The 22837-nt window shown below is 37.8% G+C and overlaps 2 protein-coding genes across 2 annotated transcripts in view; one reads left to right on the top strand and one right to left on the bottom strand.

The window, feature by feature from the left end:
• Positions 1 to 12409, top strand: part of osbpl5 (oxysterol binding protein-like 5) — a 66884-nt gene extending 54475 nt beyond the window's left edge. Inside the window, exons 9-22 of the mRNA XM_082160431.1 lie at positions 555 to 756; positions 2102 to 2286; positions 2404 to 2485; positions 3606 to 3704; positions 4708 to 4804; positions 4906 to 5004; positions 5297 to 5394; positions 5483 to 5572; positions 7388 to 7524; positions 8325 to 8504; positions 8662 to 8791; positions 9049 to 9163; positions 10462 to 10564; positions 10638 to 12409. Coding sequence (XP_082016557.1) covers positions 555 to 756; positions 2102 to 2286; positions 2404 to 2485; positions 3606 to 3704; positions 4708 to 4804; positions 4906 to 5004; positions 5297 to 5394; positions 5483 to 5572; positions 7388 to 7524; positions 8325 to 8504; positions 8662 to 8791; positions 9049 to 9163; positions 10462 to 10564; positions 10638 to 10773 — 1753 coding nt within the window. The 3' untranslated portion in view covers positions 10774 to 12409. The remainder of the gene's footprint in view (positions 1 to 554; positions 757 to 2101; positions 2287 to 2403; positions 2486 to 3605; positions 3705 to 4707; positions 4805 to 4905; positions 5005 to 5296; positions 5395 to 5482; positions 5573 to 7387; positions 7525 to 8324; positions 8505 to 8661; positions 8792 to 9048; positions 9164 to 10461; positions 10565 to 10637) is intronic.
• Positions 1 to 22837, bottom strand: part of LOC309491120 (dynein light chain roadblock-type 2-like) — a 196084-nt gene that overhangs the window by 67010 nt on the left and 106237 nt on the right. The window lies entirely within an intron of this gene.

Here is a 22837-nt window from a genome sequence, read left to right as displayed (position 1 = left end):
AAATATCCTTAGCAAGGTAAGGACACATTTCTTGTTTGGCTGTCTAGCCTGCTGACAGCCAGCGACGCAGGACATATGCTGTTTTTCCTCTTATCTCTGTGTGTGTTGGACACAAAGAGATTGTTTTATGTCATGCGTTTTGCTAATGGTCAGATTACTAATGTAAGACCTTTTTACTAGTCAGATGCCTCATATTTCTCTTTAGAGATGTTTTGCCTGAAGCATTAAATGGGACAAAACAGGAATTTTGAATGTATGCTCATATAATGAACCTCTTGTGACCATGGTGACGGCCCTGTCCTTCAAATTACTCATGAAGATAATCGTCATGTGATTTGTTGCTTTGGCAACTGATCTCGACAGGCTTTGAACGTGAACATAACAAATCAATTTCAAAGGCAGAAGCAGAATAAACAATTATTATTAAAAGAACAAATGAAAGGGTGTATGAAATAATAAATAATGAAGCATGTTTAAAAATAAATATAAAATGAAAATGTACAAATTGCACCCAGAACAAATCTCACATGGTCATTTGTTTGTGTTTTTTAAAGGTTGAATGACTCCATGTTGGAAAACCATATGGAGAACGACGCCAACTCGGACAAATCGGAGAGGGAGACACATGAAGACTCAGACAATGCAGCCAATGAGAATGGAGGCAGATTGACTGAGGAAAGTGATATGGACCAATCAGATGATGTGTGCCTCCAGGCAACAGCATTCGTTGAAGAAGCCCATGAAGAGATGGGAGAGGTGATAACTTAATATGGCTTAATCACAGTCTCTGTTTGGCCTGAATGAACTGCTGTCTAACCAGCACAAATTTAATTGTGTTGCGGTTATGCAGTGATTGTGTTTTTTGAAAATTGTGTTTTCTTGTCAGTGAAGACTAGCTAAAACAAATAGAAATTGTATGTTAACCAATTAAAATTTGCCCTTAAAAGTAAATTTTTCAGCTTAAAAATACCTTTAAATAGGGCATTATTTGAGGGAGCAACCATTTGTAGTGGTGTCTGAAACCATAGTGGACGTTATTGCGTGCACTCATTAAATCCCACAATGCACCGCAAACAGCTAGAGAATACCCATATTGCATCGTGAGAGTCATGTGCCAAATAAATTCCCACGTCTAACCAGAAGATGGCACCTGCAACTGAATCATCCATCCATTCATTTTCCAAACCGCTGGTCCAATGTGGCTACAGTGTAATGTCATACAGGTATGAATACCTTTTTAATTGGTTAATTGGTCACCTAGTATTGAAGGGATGGTTGGGAGTCATTTCACCATTTGCACCACTACATCCCTATGCATGGCTTTCTGCCAGGACTTTTACGGGCTTTTCCCGAATCACGGAAGGGACCTCGACGTCCGGGTTAGCGGTAGCATAAGCCATCAGGCAAGTGTTATTTAAATAAACTCCTGATGTACTTACAAACTTTCCAATGCCTCATTTTATGAGTACAGAACCTATTTGTACTTCTGTAGAAGTGTGGTACCATTCTGGGCATTATTAGTGGGGTAATTTACGAGATACAACCTTGGATTCATTAGCGCCTGCACTAAGCCATTCGGCTGATATCTCGAAATAAGCTCTAACTTTAATGATGTTTGACCAAGGGAAAAAAAGCTTCTGGGGGGGTGTTTGGCTCGAGGTCATGGTGCAAAGGACCCTAGGTTGAAATTACTTAAAACCATCCCTTTAACCTCTTGTTTATTGAACTGTTGTAACAAAATCAATATCGTGTTTGCAGTTGTGCTTATAATGGGGAAAACAGCACTCTTCCTTGTGTGGTAGCCTATTGCTTATAAATATTAAAATCAAGAACTCATACAGGGACACTGTTTTGTCCCATACCTTGAATTTTGAGGGCTTTTTTATCAAATTTGGTGGTATTTTTGCCCTAAGCCCCCGTTAATTTCCGGTGTTTCTGGTGTGTGAAACGGCTGAAATATAGCAAAGACCACTACTGATGACAATGGGTATCTTTTTTTTACAGTTGCATTAACATTTTACATTTTTGCATTTAGCAGATGCTCTGAAACGACTTAAATGGCATTCAAGGTAAATATATATATTTTCTGTTGTCATCACAGGCTGGTGAGGCGTCCCAGGTCGAGACAGTCTCAGATGAGAATAAGGGTTTAATTTGGACTCTCCTGAAGCAGCTGAGGCCAGGGATGGACCTGTCTAAAGTGGTTTTGCCAACATTTATCCTGGAGCCGCGTTCATTTCTGGACAAGCTGTCAGATTACTATTACCATGCTGACCTGCTGTCCCAGTAAGCACCTCATTAGCATCACTACTGCAGCCAGCCGCATTTGACTAAAATTAGCATTTTTAAGTTTCACAGGGTTTGTTGGAGAAGAGATAATCATCATATATATTTTTGTTTTAGGGCTGTGACGGAAGAGAGCCCATACTGCAGGATGAAGCAGGTCTTGCGCTGGTATCTGTCAGGCTTCTACAAGAAACCAAAGGCAAGTTGGTTGAAGTGCTAATTTTTGGATTGAGATTTCAGAATCATAAACCAGTTCACAGTAACCAGGCTTCCATACATGGAATTTTATGCATATTTTGGGATATCTTGTAAAAATAACTGGATGAAAACACCAAAATATCGATCAAAAGTTTGGGGTTGGTAATATTTTAAATATGTTTTTGAAAAAAGTGCCTTATACTCACTAAGGCTGCATTAATTTGATGAAAAATATAGTAACAAAAAACTGTTACATTTTGTGAAATATTATTACAATTTAAAATAACTGTTCTATTTTAATATATTTTAATATGTAGTTTATTCCTGTGATGGTAATGCTGAATTTTCAGCATCATTACTCCAGTCTTCAGTGTCACATGATCCTTCAGAAATCATTCTAATATGCTAATTTGATGCTAAAAAAAACATTCATTATTATTATCAATGCTGAAAGCAGTTGTGCGCATTTTTTTACAGGGTTCTTTGATGAATAGAAAGTTCAAAAGAGCAGCATTTATTTCAAATGGAATCTTTTGTAACATTATAAATGTTTTTACTGTAACTTTTGATCAATTTAACTCATCCTTGATGAATAAAAGTCCTTATTTATTTACCTCAAAAAATTTAATAAATTATTACTGACCCCAAACTTTTGAAGGGTAGTGTTTAATGTTACAAAAGCTTTCAGATAATATATTTCAGATAAACGCTGTTCTTTTTAACTTTCTATTCATCGAAGAATCCTGAAATAAAAATGTAAATAACTGTTAACATTGATAATAATGAGAAATATTTTATTGTGAGCATCAAATCATATAAGATTGATTTCTGAAAACTTACATGACACTGAAGACTAATAATTCAGCTTTGATCACAGGAATAAATTACATTTTACTATATATATATATATTCACATAGAAAACAGCTGTTTTAAATCGAAAAAATATTTCACAATATTCCTGTTCTTTTTTTGTATTTTTAATCAAATAAATGCAGCCTTGGTGAGCAGAAGAAAAATGCTGAATTGCTGCTCAAGAAACATTTGTATTATTATCAATGCTGAAACGTTGCTTAATATTTTTGTGGAAAGTCTTACGGGTGTTCATTTGTATGTTTTTCAGGGTCTGAAGAAACCATACAACCCTATTCTAGGAGAAATGTTTCGATGCTGTTGGCTGCATCCACAAACAGACAGCTGTACATTTTACATAGCAGAGCAGGTGAGACTAGAATTATGTGGTTTTAACGTGATCGGCTCAGAATGCATTTTCAAATTGCACATTGAATTTTGCTACATTCATTGCGTAACACTTAATAGAAATGCAATCGCAAGTGTCTTAACTGTGAGTGTAAAAGCAATTAAGAAAAAATAACATTTAAATTACAATTTTGCCACAGTTTTTGCTTGAACATGTTAAACATATCTAATCATTTCTGTAATACATTTTAATTTTAATTGTGCAACTTATAAAGCGTTAAATTATGTATTCAATGTACATATTAAAACAAGTGTACGAAATGGCAAATGTAAATTTTAGAATTGAATTTTCATTTTCATTTTGCACCAAACGTTGCACAAATGTATGGGAAAATTAAAATTGAAATACAGAAATGCATTGCCATTTTACATATTGCATTGTCATTTTGCATATTACATTTCAAATTGAATATTGCTACCCATAAGCTTCCATAAGAATGAACCTCATTGGTTCTCGCTCGTCAAGCAAGCATTATTGAGCTTCCACCTGTTCATCATATAAAGTGATCGAGTCTCTTCAGAAAATTTGACCTAAACTGCTCAATTCATATGGACTCGTTTTATGATCTTTATTTGAACTTTTTGAAGCGTCAAAATGGTAGTTGCGTGAACTGTCAATGGAGGGACAGAAATCACTCAGATTTCATTAAAGAATATTCACTTGTGTTCCGAAGATGAAGTCTTACGGGTTTGGAATGACGTGAAGGCGAGTAATTAATGACAGAATTTTCATATTTGGGTGAACTATCCCTTTAAATACAAAGTATCAATCCAAGTGGCATTTTAAAACGATATACTGATATTAAAACAAGTATTTGGACACTTTCTAGTGAATCTTAATGTAATGAACGGTGTTGCTAGGACATTTGTCTTGCTGTGCATATATTGTAAACATGACTACAATCTCTGTTTGCAATGGAAACCGATAAGCTCATCTGATAAGCAGTTCACTTTTGTACTTTCAGGTTTCTCATCACCCTCCTGTTTCAGCCTTCTACATCAGCAATAAGAAAGATGGATTCTGCATTAGTGGAAGCATTCTGGCCAAATCCAAATTTTATGGTATGTAAATTTCATGCTGAAGTTCAAATACAGACATTTCAAATCACAACCTTTGTGCTTCTCTTGTTTGATACTGGTTATAACCTGGTCATTTCTTAAAGGGAACTCACTGTCGGCGATACTAGATGGAAAGGCCAGGCTCTTGTTTTTGCCCCGAGATGAAGAGTACATCATCACAATGCCATACGCTCACTGTAAAGGTGATGGACTTCAATCTGTATCTAAATTTCATAATTAAACCATGCTGAATTTTGAATTATGGCTTAAAGAAATAGTACACCCATAAATAATGAATATATATTTAAATTTTTTTAATCGTAACTAAAAATAAATAAATAATTGTATCATTATTTACTCGCCATCATTTTATTCCAAAACCATATTATAATATTTGAGTTAGTTTTTGGAATAATATTAAGGTGAGTAAATAATGAGAAAACTGTTAATGTTTTCATGAAACATTAATAAACAGAAACTGTGAATTTCTTACAGGTATTCTGTATGGTACAATGACTTTGGAGCTTGGTGGGAAAATCACAATTGAGTGTGAAAAAACACAATGTTATACAGAACTTGAATTCAAATTGAAGGTATTCTGGAGTTCCAAACCTCACCAATGACACTTCATTTCTTTTTTTAATCATAATCTTACAACTGCTGTCTTTCTCTCTGTCCCAGCCTTTCCTTGGCAGCTCTTGCAACGTTAACCAGATTTCTGGAAAGATACGCATGGGGGAAGACGTTCTGGCTACAGTAGATGGCCACTGGGTAGGAGAATTTTCGGATACATTAAAGAAAAGTCCACATCTCCAACATCTCCCCCAATTTTTTTTTTTTTTATATATACATTTTAAATAATCGATTTTGAGGTTGAGGTTCACTTAAAATGTTAAGACAAAGCATTATCAAATCACTTAAGGTTTGTGATGCCGCTGCTGTCAGATCCAATACAGTTGGATCTTCATCTTTCAACAAAAGCTTCTTTGCAAACTCTCCATTAATCTGTGCCTTGTTTACAAAGCATATACCGTATTTTCCGGACTATAAGTCGCTCCGGAGTATAAGTCGCATCAGTCAAAAAATGCGTCATGAAGAGGAAAAAAACATATATAAGTCGCACTGGACTATAAGTCGCATTTATTTAGAAATTTATTTTCACAAAATCCAAGACCAAGAACAGACATTTAATCTGGAAAGGCAAGTTATTCAACTACACAGTAGTACACAGAACAACAGGCTGAGTAGGTGTCCGGTGTGTTAACGCAACACATTAACAGTTATTCTGCTACACAATAGCATAAAGAACATATACCTGGGAGGCTGAATAGGCTAAATTAACATAAGCCAGCGAGTCCAACAAGCAAGTTACCAGTAAACAAGTTCACCAAGCTCCCGCGATCTCATTCCACATCATTTTCTTCATCCTTGGTGTCGCTTCTGAACAACTCCGCCAACTAGAGCGCCCTCTTGCGGCTGTAGACGGTAATGTTTTCTTATGGTTCATCTCAGTCTGAATTAATTTTGATATATAAGTCGCACCTGAATATAAGTCGCAGGACCAGCCAAACTATGAAAAAAAGTGCGACTTATAGTCCGGAAAATACGGTAATCCTCCGACACGATCGGGGACACGATCCAGGACACCGTTAAAATAAACGATCCACTTGTTTCCGACGCTGGGATCCTTCTAAAGTCTGTATGAGCTGTTGAAACTGGACGTGTTAAAGCGAACGTTCTTTCCTTCGATTTCCTCTTCCACTCTTCCATTTGTCATATTATCGACAGACTCAAGCGCGTTGAGTGTCACAAACTGAACACTCATCTGTATCCTGTATCCAGTGTAGACAGCATCAGTGATTACAATGGATTCTTTTCGCTTTTGCTCACATCCAGTGTAGGCAAATGTCAGCCGTTAAGTGATTGAACGCCAGTGGGCGGGGCCTATGATGTGATGATGTAACTATTCGTCGATGTCTTGCTCTTGAGGCAGTCATGTGCACATGTATTTGCCTGTGTGACATCACAAATCCTGCAATATCAAAACGAGGCGTTTTCGGAGCTTGATTAAATAAATGCTTTGTTTATAATAATGAGGATGTTTTAAGTTCTGAAACTTCCAGAATGTTTTAATGGTACAAAGATCCCTTTTATGTCAATAGATCAAGGCAAATTTGATTTATCATGTCATGACCCCTTTAAATATTAAATATTTTTCGCTGGTTTCATCAGTAGCTTACAGGAAGATGGATGGATGGATGGATGGATGGATGGATGGATGGATGGATGGATGGATGGATGGATGGATGGATGGATGGATGGATGGGTTGATTGATTGATTGATTGATTGATTGATTGATTGATTGATTGATTGATTGATTGAACCTCTATGTGCATTGAAAGGATTGTGGCTAACCTAATCCTCCAGGTGTCTCTTCAAAGATAAGAGAAGATAAGACAGAACTTTACTGATTCCTAGGGTGAAATTTAGGCAAAAATGTAAGAGCTCAGGCTACAACATTGCTTATCACAATGGCTGACTGCACATGATCTCACAGGCGTGTTTAATTCCACATCTTCCCCCAGGATGGTAAAGTGCACCTAATTGAGAAGAAGACGGGCCAGCAGGAGGTGCTGTGGAACCCCGGGCCTGACATACGCAGACAGAGGCTGAAGAGACAGGTGGTGCAGATGGACCAGCAGGAGGCGTTCGAGTCTCAGAGGTACACAGACACACATTCACTAACAAAGACAACAGGCAAAGAAAGTGCTGCAAAATGGATTGTCTATATGCTATTTTATTGTAATTTACTATATATTTCTCAATTGTTTAAGCTGCTATATATATATATATATATATATATATATATATATATATATATATATAATATTGTTTTGGTTCAACTTTATTTTAAGGTATCCGTGTCACAGTGTAATTATGCATTTAAGTACTGTGCAATAATAATTAACTACATGTTAGTTAATTAGCATGTAATTATGCATAATTTATAGTTATTACTACAGTAACTACATGTAACATGTAACAAGGACTAAAATAAAGGGTTACCATATAGATATATGTTAGATATATTTGTTTTATTATTTTTGTTCATTTTAATTTATAGAAATATATCATGATTTATTAAAAAATATATAGGCATTATTTTTTATTATTTTTACGCTATTTGTTAAGAAATAAAAGCAATTAAACTATTTCACTTTAAGAGCCTTCCACAAACTCAAACTCAGGTAAAACATGTACGGTAATGAAATGAAATATTAGCAATTTATATTTTGCTTGCAAGAATGTTGTCATTTACTGTACATGGCTGTCAATGGAGGAAAATCACTTCCTAGATCTTTTGAATCTTGACCTCTCAATCACCAAAGAATATTTGTCAATCAAAATGACCTAATCTTTCTGGTTTATGTTATGCCACATCAAAGCGCTGTGAATAATGTGTTGTGACTAAACAATAATGGCTTTTATAAGCTGTTAAGCTTCTGGTGTATTTCCCTGCAGGCTGTGGCAGCATGTGACCCGAGCGATCACCGATAAAGACCAGAACAGTGCCACCCAGGAGAAGTTTGTTCTGGAAGAAGCTCAGCGTCAGGAAGCCAGAGAGAGAAGCGAGAAACCCTGGAACCCACATCTCTTCACTCTCAACACTGACACTAATGAGTGGCACTACAAATATGCCGAGTATGTTCAGTGAGCCACTTTTTAATGTGAACGCTACAGAAAAATAATGTGATTTAAAGCTAAATGAACTGATACCCTAATTTCCATTGGTTACAAATCCCCAAATTTGGTAGCATTTCCATTATTAATAATCTCCTCATTACGATAACTTTCTCAGCACTAAGCCGTGGGATCCGGAGCGCTCCCTGGTACAGTTTGAGAAAGAAGGCATCATCCAGACGAAAGAGAAATCCCAGCGTCAACGCAGCAGTTTCTCCTACAGCCAGAACTGGGCTGGACAGAAGAAGGTGAGTCACACAGGAAAGTTAGTCCCAGGATTTCCTAGTATTTTCTGAAGAAGGATTCTTCCTGGGCTCCTTTAGGTGAGCCGATGGCCCTTCAGGGTGTGTTTGACTCGACAGGTGTGTGTGTGTGTGTGTGTGTGTGTGTGTGTGTGTGTGTGTGTGTGTGTGTGTGTGTGTGTGTGTGTGTGTGTGTGTGTGTGTGTGTGTGTGTGTGTGTGTGTGTGTGTGTGTGTGTGTGTGTGTGTGTGTGTGTTTCTCAGCTGCGGGTGAATGGCAAACACAGGAAGTCTAGCAGCCAGCCGTCCAGCTGCAGTCAGAACACAGAGAGCAGCAGCACCACACCAGAACCCAACCACGAGTCATCCGACAACGAAGGCAAGTCCTCGTCCCGTCAGACTTACACACACCATAAGCAAACAGAGGCGTTTGTATTCTGATAGTTAAGAGGTGAATAAATGGTTCTTGCGGCAGTTAAAATAGTTTGTGAGTCTGACTATTGACTATTACTTCAAATATATCTAATCCAATCAGATTAGGAAGTAGTTTCTCAGATCCACTAGGCTATAAAGGACTAATAATCGACTTCTTTTGCTGTATATTAGAGTAAACTAGTTGTACTTACAAATATCATTTGGACACAACTTTTAAATGCCTGTATAAAATGTAATAAAATATTTATACACTATTTGACCATTTAAGAAAACAAACAAATAACAACAAGAAAAACAAGATGAAAAAAACATGAAGTAAAACAAAGAACTGATTCAATCCAAACAGCTTGAGAACGCTTTTATATTTAAAATAAAATGGAAAAATAATCTATTTAAATATAAAATATTTATATAAATATATGTATTTTTATTACAAAATAAAATTAACAAAATTATTATAAAATAATCAGTTTTTTATAAAATATCCCAAACAATAAATGTGTATTATAAAATGATTTTTTTATTATGAAATGAAAAAGTATTATAAAATAAAATGTGTATGTATGTATATAAAGATAAAGAAATGAATTATTATAATTAGATAAATTATAAAACAAAAATATATTTACTATAAAAAATATATACTGTATATATTTAATTTTGAATATGTAATTAAATTAAACAAAGATAAATATAAAACAAAAAATATATAAAACAAATATTTTTTATGAACCAAATATTTAATAAAAAACTAAATTAAATATTTATTATAAAACAAAGAAAATATTTATTGTGAATTTTGTTTTAATTTATATATATATATAAATATTTAATTAGGAATATATATTATTATGGTAAACAAAAATAAATATTATAAACCAAAAATATATATAAATGAATAATTTATTCTAAAACAGACATTATTAAAAAAACTAAAATAAATATTTATTATAAAACAAAAACAAAATTATTATAAAAAAAAAATATATATATATATATATATATATATATATATGGGGAAAAATTATTATGAATATCTAATTGTATTAAACAAATTAAACAAAAATATATGAAACAAATATATCATAAAACAAATTATTAAAAAACTAAAATAAATATTAATAATAAAACAAAAAATGTAATTTATTTAAAAAATCTATTTATTATCAAATAAAATGCAATGCTTGAAAAAAGGATTGAAGACTTCAGATTGTTTTATGTGTCTCATCTTGACTTCATCAGGCTTTCTGAGCCAGTGTGGAAGATGTACTAAAGAAGTGAAGGACATCGCTCTCATAGAGGCCTCAGTAGCAGCTATACAGAAAACACAGCAAGACATACAGAGGCACGTACACCCTTTGAAATACTGCATTCAGTGCTACACTGTATATTTCTAACACTGATCCCTGTATCTTTAGAAACCTGAGTGCATTGGGTCGTCAGATAGCGCGACACAAGACGGAGGAGGAGAGCAAGTCCTTGAGCGGTCGCCACTGTCTCATCCTCTGCATGCTGTTGCTCTTTCAGCTACTCATCAACTACGTCTTCACTTGAGATGCCGTCACCTAGCGACCATCGCCTAGCAATCGTTGCCTAGCAATAAACACAGCCAAACTATCACCATCACACAGCCCCTTGAATGCCCCACCGTGATGTTGCTACCAACCGTAGCCCACCATCAAGCACTAAGCACTTCAATTAGAGAGAAAGAGACTCTTGTTTTAATTCATATGACAGATAATCATTTGAGAGTGGATGTAAAATACTGTACTGCCACTCTTGTTAATTGATGTTCCCTCTTCCCTACGCACTGTTTCTTGGCAATATTGGTAATCTATTTGTGTCACATTTGAATGCAGTTGAATGGGTTTTTGTCTGTGTGTGCGTTACCGAGAACTCCTCTTCCATTTATACACCGGGCCTTAACACTGAAGCCAAAAAGGGGAAAAAAACAAACAAAAGAAAAGTCAGTGAAGTCCGCCAGTGCTATTTCTTTATGCTTTCAACCACACAAATTTGCTCATTTTATTATTTTACCAAAACAGTGTTTCTGTATAGAACAATACAAAGAAGAGTACATGTTTACAAACTTGATTGTACACTACACAATGGAAAACAATGCTCCGACACCAAATGCGTACTGTAGATTTAGATGAAGAATTGACGGTAGCACTATGATGACAGAACGATTAATCAGCCATAAGACTGAGGGTGTGTTCACACTTGTAGTTCGATTCGCTTGGTTCGTTTGGTCCGGACTAGCGTTCAGATTGGCATTTTGACACCGAACCTAAAGGCATAGGGATACAAAAACGATTGGTTGGCATATGCTTGAGCTTTCTGTCCTTTTTAGGGTCTCATCTTCCTGTTTTTGGTTCGTTTACATGTCTTTGAAATATGAACGCAATACAGACTAGTCGAACCACACCAAAGTTTGTTTGGAAGTGAACCAAGACCCATCTTTTCAGTCCGCTTGTTTGGTGCACCAGGGTTCGGATGGCAGTGTTCACACTTATTCAAATGAACCGCACTAAGAGAGCAATCGCATCAGGGTTCTTTTTAATCGAGCCAAACATGCCAAGTGTGAACACACACCCCAAGACATTCATATTCATGACTGTTTGTTAGGCATTGGTTTGGTCAGTCCCAATAGAGACACGTGAGGCCTTCTGGGAAGTTCCAGTTCATTGATGTTGCTCCGATGAAGTGTGAGACGTTCGATAGCGAAGGCGTGACTGGGTAATCTAAAGTGTATATTTGTTTGAAACATTTGAAATTGAGAATGTATTTATTTGATCATTTCACTTGATTTGTTTTATATGTAATCATACTGTTTTTAAGAACACGTTCATTCAGGTTTTCTGGGAGCAAGTCCAGTAGAGCATCATATTGCGTTCTCTACTCGAGGTTTTTATTGTGTTGTAAATTGACCCCTTAGTGGGGAACTGTTAAGGTCAAAGTACAAAGCTTCCAATGCAGGATTCATATAGGAAATTTGTGCTTGAATGATGCTTGTGTTCTTGAGCCATAGTTCAACCCATTGAAATTTAAAAAATTATTTTTCATTTGGCTTTTCCTTTTTTTTTTACAGAGCACTCAGTACAGTTATCTTGCCTGAATGAAATGAATGGCTCACTGTTTGTTAATGATTGTTGCAATTACAGCACCACAGTAAAGTTTTACATTTCGACATGTTGCTTTGTCTTCTTTGAAACATTCACATACACAATAAGGAAAGCATTTAGATTAGTTTTACAAAGATTGTTCAAAAGTTTTGGGACTGTCAAAGCCGGTCCACCAACAGCAAGTTGACTGTGCGTCTGCTACCTAGTTATATACATGGATGAATATCTACGTGGAAAAGACTTCAGCTTATGATTTAGCTAAACACAATACAACAAGACGACAGCATTCGCTAACACGACATTAAAAAGTTACTGTAGTTTAAAAGCCTGTAATATTGAGTTAATCCATAAAAAAAAAAAGAGACCAACACATTCTCACCTGTCCCTCTTCAAGATTCTGAAATCTGTGGTTTTTACTACCAGAGGCTGCTTAATGTTGTGCCATCTTGGAAAACTCATTTACTTTTAATGTGAGTTACAACAGCATCTGAAATGTTAACCGTTCTAAGATGGCAGATGCGTTTGATGTGTCTGGAGTGGATAAATGTTGCCACTCAAAACACATTAGCAACATGCTAACAACCACTCAAACACACATTAGCAACATGCTAACAACCACTCAAACACACATTAGCAACATGCTAGCAGTAGCAATCACTTAAAGGTGAACTAAGTAACTTTTTTTACCTTAACTGAACAGCTTCGGAGTCATTGGAATGGTTATATTACTTATTTCGGGTTGAATGGTGGTCGTTTCGCACCCCCCTGTTGCCCGTGAGCGGAAAATACGCACTTGCAACTTTGAGCCGGCGGGCCGCCGGCCGCTGCGTCAGGAAGTCTCGCGTGATATCAGGTCTCGCGATGTAAACAATTGCTTTACGGCCAAAAGAAATCTGCTAAAATGCTGTCATTATTGCGCTTCCTCACGCTGTCCGAACCCGAATGAAGAAGACGTTTTAAAGAATGTCCCATCTGCTTTGATGTCGTTGATCTATAGCCTCTGGTGTCTGAGAATCAACAACGAGTTTTTACAACAGTGTTGTCAAATATCTATTCCGAAGCTGTGGGGGGAGCTCTAGAGAGAAACCTGCGAGCAAAAAGCGAGAATACAGCGAAGAAATCCCGAAGCTACTTTAAAGTGCATCCACAATTGCATATTCTTTGACTAGATACTTAATTTGATGAGGAATAAACTTAGAATATGCTTTTCAATTAATGCAATCTAATATGAATGTGTGTATTATAAATGACATCTGGACGTACTACATTTGTCATGTTGTCATTATCTTGTGACCTACCAGCATCAGTTGTGTGTCACTTCACTGCCATTCATTTTCTCTTACCATAAATTCGGACATGCTACTTGTTTTACATACCATTTTTCACCTACAACATAGTAAAAACTTCTTAGTAACATGCTAATAACACACAGAATCTTAGTAACATGCTAATAACACACACAACACCTTAGCAGCTTCCCTGGCATCCACCAAAACACCCTAGCAATCACCTGTCAACTACCCACAAACCCTTGCTTTGGGATGGTGAGTTTTGTGCATAAGATTTGGGCAAAAAGTTAAAGTTAATTTTCTTGTTCAGAGGTCTTTGCGGTTGGACTTTTCTTTTTGTTGTCACAGCAGGCAGTGCTAGGGCTTGTTGGGACATGGTAAAAAGTGAGTAGGCTAGTGTCTGAAAAACCCCTTCCTTCACTTCCCTGAGCAAATGCAGGCCTGTGGAATAAAAGTGCATAATTTGCGGTCTGCTGTCTCTTACTTATCTGGTTAAAGAAAACAAAAGATAACTACTTCCTCAACCTACCTATGTAGGTAACATTTTCATTGAAACTGAATGTAGAAAAAGCCTCCAGGCAGAAGTTGGGTGTGGTTATTTGGGAGCATATGAGTCAGTGATATACTTCAGTGATTGCTACGTTTAAGCAATACACCGTCAAATAAAGCTGTAGGTTAGGAGACAAGTTCTATTTTAGTACAACATCTCAATAATGATTGCTTGGTTTTAGGTTATTGCAACATCAATGTGGCAAGCAGGGCGGGGCAGAGAGCCGTGGGAACGGAGTGAGGCTGGTGGTGCGAATGCTAATGAGCACCGGTCTCAAATCTCACGGAGGAGCTCCAGAAAGGTTAAAGAGAGGACCAGGCCTTGACTATTTATGTTGGTTTATCATGTTTATATGCGGCAGTCTTGAGGAGCTGCCGCTTTACTTTCATTTAGTTGTTTGTTTATTTTTGGATGAAAGTTTCTTGAACATTCGCCGGTTCCCACTTCCTTCTTCCCTGAACTTTAAACATTGTTACATTCGAGCCAAAAACATGTGAGAAAGGAGGGATGCGCTGTCATAGAGCCCTCGACGCTGTGGGGAAGTCGTGGTGCCATCGAGTTGGATTGAGCAGAATCTGCAACCGAGGATGCTCGAGGCAGTGGAGCTGGAGGGCTCGACAAGGGGACGGATATACTCGCCTCCGTCCACCAAAGCATGGAGCGGCGGCTGCTGTCGGGATGGAGGAGGTGTCGCCATTTACCGACTTTCATGTCTCTCTGCCGGACACCGACAAGGACGAGCCGTCACCGGCCTTCAGGGGACAGGGGGAGAATAAGGCCGTCCACCTGGGGCATCCAGTGCCACCGCCAGAAGAAGTTCTTCCAGCTGGTTGAGGACCGAGCGGAAGTGTGTTTTGGGAACTGGACCAAGATTTTTTTTTTTTTCTCTCATTTCTGTCTCTCAACCTTCTGTCTCCTTTTCTCCGCCTCGTCTGTCCTTACCCCCAGGTGCTGCAGCCTCGGTTGGGTAGGTACCCCTCCGGCCTGCGAGGGGCGATAAGGGTATGTGGCAAGCAGTGCCACAAGTGCTATTGAGTGTCACCTGTGCGCCACACCAGTCTCGAGTCTCACGGAGGAGCTCCAGACGGATAAAAGGAGGAGTAGAGGACCAGGACCAAGCCTGGACTTTACTTTGTTTTTGTTTATGTTTGTGCGGCAGTCGTCTGTGATGGGCTGCTGCTTTACTTTCGTTTTGTTGTTTGTTTATTTTATCATTAAAACTTTACATTGGACGTTCGCCGGTTCCCTCCTCCTCTTCCCTGAGCCTTTAACCTTGTTAAAATCAAGTTTATGCTGTATCCAAAACAGAAACACATAAAGATAATTTACTGTTAGCCAGCACTTTTTTAGCATTGAGTCATTTGATAAATGTTTACATGGTAACTGTTTGTTTATTGTCTACATGGTGATCATTCAGTTCATTGAGCCATATGTCAGCCCATCACACTGATGGACAAGTTCAGGAGTTGCAACAGTAGTTGCAACAGTGCCAAGGCCTACAGGCTACATATCTGCGAGTGGGCGCATACACTGGACCTTTGTGCTTGGATACATGCGGGGGAAGACGGAAGCGCTCTGTAAAGGCAGGGCCTAATTAGGTCACATGTGTGCTGGACTCCGCACAAAAGAATTCCATCCTCCTACAGCTGTGTAATGTGTTTTCTGGGACTACAAAACATGAACATAAGATTTGATGCCTGAGGACAATATGTCTATCAAATGGTCAAACCTCAATAGTTGCTTTTAGGTGGAAGAAAACCATGCATGATTGACAGTAGAGCGGGTGTGGGTGTTCAGACAGTACTTAGAGTGTGTAAGTCTAAACCCTCTGAGGGATGGTGGTCCTCTTGGGTTCTTTCTGTCACACCTTTCTTTGTTAGCGGTTTCAGGATGCTCTTGGCGTGCCTCCAAGGCCTGCAAAGCATCTTTGTTCAGCTGTAATGTGCCCAGTGTAGTCATACATTTGGAGATTTGCTTCTTTGGAATGTGACTTTCCACAAGGTGGTCTGTGTTGTCTTCTTCATGTTGCTATGCATGTACACATTAGGTACACAGTGTCCCATTCAAAGATAATTGGCGAAGGGACTTGCTTGTGACAGTCGGTAAGACAATATTTAGTGTTGTTAGCTTTGGTAAATGCAATGAAAAGGTAGTGTAGCATTGTGTCAAGTAAGTCTGGTAACTAGAAGGCTCCTGTCTGATTTTCCACATGGTTTGAGTCATTTGTGTCTTTGAAAAGTATTTCCAAATTACATAATTTCATAAATAACTTTTCAGTTTTCTGGACAACTAGTCAGTCTTGTCAGTCCGTTTTCTGGACAAAGCCAAGGCCTTGTAGTGTGCATAAATGCTGGATAAAGTTAACTAGATCTCTTAGTCCAGCTCAGTGGTTTAATGTGTAGCACCGCTGCCTTACAGCAAGAATGTCCCCAGTTTGAGTCCTGGCTGATGCAGGAGGCCTTTCTGTGTGGAGTTTGTAAGTTCTCCCCATGTTGCAGTGGGTTTCCTCTGGGCGCTCTGGTTTGCTCTCAATCCGAAGACATTCAATATGGGTGAATTGTCCATAGGTGAGTATCTTTCATTAGTGATGGATTGGCCATCTGTCCATTGTGTTTCCCAAGACGCTGGTATGGGTTCCAGCTCCCGTGACCAAAGACCCAGGACAAGCAGTTTGGACGATGGATAGATGGTCCTACTTGGCAAAAAAAACAAAAAAACAAACAGCTGATAGGATTTCATTCAGACTACAACATTGATATAACATTTAAAAAAGACAAATTACCCTTCTAGTTCCTTAGAAGAACTCACTTTGTCGACCATTCTGATGGACTACTTAATTGTTGGACAACTAACTGCTGAATCACTAGACTGAACTTTTAATAATCACACTGTTAGTGTTAATCACCCCGCCCCCATTACTTTTCTCACCAGTATTTGTCTTCCGCTTAATAGAGTGCTATAAAAACTACAAAACTTTACAACTATTTTATTATGTACCACAAACATGGCTAATAAGGTGAGAGGGCAGGCTACTAATGGTACACTTAGGTGTGTTGGGAGGACAAAGTTTGGGTTGTTCTTGCGGATGTTTGCCCAGTAATTACCACTCCTGTGTTTCCCCTGAGCCATCTCAGATTACAGAGCACAGGGAGGCATCAGAGTCATGCCTTGACTTGTTCACTATAGGTCAAAGCAGAGATCGTTTGCAGACAGACATGCTCAGCTCTGCTATGAATCACAATTTCAGACACATTCATTGCAGTCTACAGGAGCAGTAAAAAATAAATTAAAAATTGTTTTGAGGAAGGACACAGTTAACCACAGTGTACAATAATCAATACTGTAGTTTCCGTGTAGTATAATTAGGCACAAGAAAAACATTATGATTACTATTTTTCATATTTAGGATTGCTACATCCCTAAGTATTAAACTTTGTGCAATGTCACACAGGTATTATATGTTTTATTATGTGCTTATGCTCAGGGAAACACTGAATCACCATTAAACAAACACTATAAATACTGAATCAAAGCTGAATTCAATGAATCACACATTAAACACTGAATCAATGCAAATCAACACTCAATCAACATTAAACCAACACAGAATCGAGAACGTACAATGCTGGATTAATACTAAATCAACACTGAGATAATAAACAACCAACACTAGGCCATTAAATTTGCATGTTAAACAGAAGTGTATTCTTTTGTGTTTGTCAAAATTACCTTGAAAATCTGGAATCAAACAGGCCTAACCATTATATTAAAGGTCGTGGAACGTCGCTTTCAACATCAAATTCAAGGACCAGAACTAACTGTTGTATAATAAAGAATGCAAGGCAGAGTTCATAATTTACATTAGATTATCCATTCTGATTATTTTTGAAGAGTGTACCTTAAATGAAACTTTGATTTTACGACAATAGTTGAGTATATTTATCTAAGTAGGTAGTGTCATTAATAAATACTACCTGTCACACAGTTCCTGTAACTTATAATACAACAAGTTTTTTTTTCCCTTTGTAAACTGTAAATACATTTTTCTACAAATGAATATGGCATGGCAAACATGATGAAGATGGCGGATAATTTTATTAATCAGTATTTCTCAATCAATATTTTTGTCTTTTTTTAGTACAAAAATCTAAACACTTTTAAAACAACACAAATTTACTTAAGAAGCAAGAAGATTTTCACGGCATATATCTTGAATTAAATGTATTTTCTTATTAAACTAATGATCAGAAACAGAATGTCTGCTTTGCTCAGCTGGGATTTGAGCCTGGATTTGAACTGGGGTTAGCCTTGTTAAATTTTGGTGTACCCAAAACATATATACATACATTTGTATTTATTCATTTGTTATATTATATTTATTTATCAGCGTTCCTCAAAATCAAATTCATTGCAATATGTTGGAAACCAATTTGTCAGCTGGCCATATTTCAAAGTACCGGAAGATGAGATGAGCGGTTGTGATAAACAGAGCCCCATTTGTTTTCCTCTACCATGACGCCACGGGTAGGGCGTCAGGGCAGATTGCTGTGACCTGTTTTGAAAGAAAAATTGATCCTCCATTAGAAGGGTGGGTCATGACTGACTGAATTGAGCTTGTCAGGTCTTGTTGCAGAACAAATTACTTGCAAAGCTACTTGCTGTGATTGATGCCTGCAAGGAAAAATACATGCTCGTGCTAAGATCCACAGTCATGCTAGCACACCCACAATGAAAAAGGACAGTTTGTTTTGACAAGTACTTGAAAGGGATTTTGAAAGAAAGTGTATTTCAACAATTGTTGTGAATCACATTTTTACAGAGTTCTGAGAAAACATTTGTGGTGTTTTTGAAGGATTTGCGAATGCATGGCTCATAAAAATTAGTCTTATTAATTATGATAATGAGACATCTTATGCAAGAAGATACGGGATACCTTGGAGTGTTGTAATCCATTTAAAATATGTTGTAGTTTCATTATAAATAAACTAAGGGTGTATTTACGCGACAATGATGTACTAAAAATGGAAACGTTTTTCCTTTGCATTTTTCAATTACAGACGACACCATTGTAAAAAAAAAAGACGATCCTGTTCACGCGGATCCACGAAAATGACGCTGTATAATTCATACCAGGCCAGTAGATGGCGATCTCACTTTGAAAAGAAAACACTAAGGGCCTGTAGACTGAACATGTAATACGCATGTGCATGATGTCACCGTTTTCGGAAATGTGCGTTTTTGCAGTTTACATGAAGACTTTAACCGTATCGTTTTCAAAAACGTGCACTTTGAAACCTATTATCAAAAGTTTCAAACAGCCTACAAACAGCGTTGTCGTGTAAATGAACGGTCAAAACGCATTAAAAATCGCAGTGTAAACGTGTCATGTAAACGTCCTGTAAAACTAATAAAAAAAAATGTGTTTCTTAAATGAAAATAAACATTAACTGAAATTAAATAAGGCTAATAACTTATTTTATTTTAACTAGTTTCCAAGTAAACATTTCTCATGTCATTGTTTAACTCGATGTACTAAAATAACTAAAACTGAAATTAGAACTATTTAATTTAATATTTTATTTAATTATGTTAAAAAATGAGAAAAAAAACCCCAACAAATTTACTAAACATTTTGCGAAAATGAAAACAGAAGTTATAAAAATAACTACTCATAAAATCTATTATACTATCTCAATTATACTAAAATAACAGTGGTCTGTCATGTATAGAATACCTATTTTCGAAATAGATGCCTATTCAGGTGCAATGTGCCATACTGAAAGAGACATCAAAGGACCTAAGAAGAAGCCGTGGAGGACTTGAAAGGGTTTCTTAGCACTTGGCCCGTGATAAGTTGACAGGATGATTTACAAATGGACGAAATTCAATACTGTTACTACTCTCGTATCTACATAGGGCAAGGACATGCCACCAAGTCTTCAAAGAAGTGACCGTTGACAGAGCAGATCTAAAGGTCTGCTGGCATCTCTTTCGCTTGATAATGTTCAGATTCTTGAATCTACCTCAAAAAGGAGTTTACCACAAGCTTCTGTAATTATACTACCTTCATATGTGAGGACTGCATAAAAGTTCCTCGCTGGAACCCATTCAGCATGTTCCTGTTTCTCAAACAGTAGCATGTGGTGCTAGCAACACTAAGTTTGTGAGTTCGATTCCCAGGGAAAGCATAAAAAGTATAAATTTAAAAGCTGTGTTTGGATAAAAATGTCTGTGAAATGTAAAAACTTCACTTTGCACACCAACAGAAAAACCACATCCCATCGTATAATGGAGGAAGTTATCGTCTAGACACTTTTACTCAAAGCAACATACAACACACTTATTTAGGGACAATCCAACTGGAGTAACCTGAGTGCCTTACTCAAGGGCACAGTGGTGAGAGCTCAAGGATTGTGTCTTGCAAAAACCTTCAACCCTTTGTTGACAGCCTAGCATTATACCCACTGCACCAGGAAATATAATGTTGTGGGACAGAGGTATGATCGCCTGAGTGTATCCAAAGATGCAGCATGTCAGGACAGGCCTGTGAACTCAACATTCAACATTGAAATTAGGTTATACAACATAATACAGAAATATAAAAACTTGATGACCTAAGCTAGAAATGGCATTATAGTTGGTCCAGCTCAGGATAGTAGTTCTGACTGTGTTTTTGTTGGGCCATTAGGCCATCAAGCCAGTTGTCATGATGTAATTTTCCTGAAGTGCCAGAGCGATTAGTCACATGATATTTATGGCTCATGTAATTGACTAAAAATGATGTGGTTTCATAAGCAAAAATCAGCATGTATTAGCATAGAAATTCACATATTGTGCTGGATTTGATGAACTTGCTTTGGAGACATACTGCATCCGCCATGTTGACATTGTCATGAGACCTAAAAAACTTAGCCATGTCACTGTTCCCTACCATTTATGAATTTGATAACTCCTCTACCATGGCTTCATGGGAAACATCTCTGGATGTGCACTTCAGAATCTTGGCAGATGTTATTGGTTATCCGGGTATTTTTTGTCTACTGTTTCTTGAATGCTGCCACTGAGATTACTGGATATGCTAACCTCTGGCCTTTGTCCACCATCTCAGACTTTTTTTCTGTCAGAGCTGATAGCCTTGTGGGCAGCAAACTCACACAAAGTGTGGACGTGCTTTGAACAACCCAAGTTCAAGTCCTGGCTGATGGTACTTTCTGATCCTTTCCACTCTCTGTAATGACCTGTATGAATACCGGGGGAACAAACTTTGTCTTAGTCCCGTTCTGTGATCTAATATATATGGGGATTTTTATTTTTTTATTTTTTTATTGAGAAAGAGAACATTCCTAAAGGAACTAGATTTCACCCTTTTATCTTGGTTCCGTCACATTGCTTCCTCCCTGCTACTTCTTGTCTTCTGTTTAATCCTCCGCTGGCAGTTGCCGTCATGGACAGCTGCATTGGGTACGATAAACAAGACCCTGCCGTCTCGGGCACAGCTGTGGGGGTGTAGTATGTACAAAAATGTATGTGCTGGGGGCAGGGATGGTGGACTGAGCTTGTATGTGTTTGTAATACAATCTTATGCTTTTACCAAGACTTGAGACCTGAGCGGATGGCAGCAGAGAGGTGTCAGAAAGGCAAGACTGACCCTGACATTGCCTAGCCTGTTGAAGTTGATCCCCAACCCTCTCCTGGATCCTCTCCGAGCTTCTCTTGGCTTATTAACACTGTCTTTCGAATGAGGTTGAGGATTTGAATTGATCAACTCGAGTCAACATGCCAGCAAATAGATCATGCATGCCTCTGGTGAAATATCCAAATGTAGGCTCCAGACTCATCTAGAACTGCTATTGGCTATCAACATGTCTGAGGATGAAAGTGCACTTTGACTTTAATCTTGAAGTATATGTAATGGAGGCTAGCTGGTAAGAGCTTTACAGGTAAAACATTACTCCCCTGGCCTAAAGAGGTGAGGTGTACTAGCGAATGATGTGAGAGACTGTGGTCTTTAGCATTAGCAGGTCGAGTAGGCCTGGTTACATTTGGTGCCGTGACCCAGATGGGAGTGAGGTTTAGGGGGGTGAATGTAATGGACGTAAGGCAGTAAGAGCTGTGCGTGTAAACCTCACTCCCCTGGCCTCAAGAGGCATGCAAGCGACTGACACTAGAGGCTTCGGTCTAAAGCGTCCTTGTTGGCACTCCCGCCTGCATGCTGGGGACCCTAGTTCGAATCCCGCTCGGAGCAGGTCGAGTAGGCCTGGTTACATTTGTAAGCGCACTCGTATCCCATGCTGGTTGAAGCTGGCTTCAATCCCACTTTGAGTAGGACCAGTTACATATACCTAAAGGCCCCGATTTACTCATGGCCAAGTTCCTTTTCGTTCTTGCTTAGGGGTAAAAAGAAGTTAGAAATATGTGAGCAGTGATACAATGTTAGTGAACATCCTGACACCGCCCACACTGCTGAGAGCGGCGTTTAGATAAATATGTAAATATATGCCACACACTTTCCTCTCACTAACAAAATAAACACAAATCAAAAATGAAAACATAGCAGAAAAGATAGCATCAAATCATATCATTGGGAATTGTTTGCACAAGCTCAGTAAAGTCACGTCATGTTTATTTAAATAGCACTTTATACAACAGATTGC

Source organism: Leuciscus leuciscus (genome assembly GCF_965113295.1).
Source record: "Leuciscus leuciscus genome assembly, chromosome: 25".
Lineage (NCBI taxonomy): Eukaryota > Metazoa > Chordata > Actinopteri > Cypriniformes > Leuciscidae > Leuciscus > Leuciscus leuciscus.
This window is presented reverse-complemented; position numbering and strand designations above follow the sequence as displayed.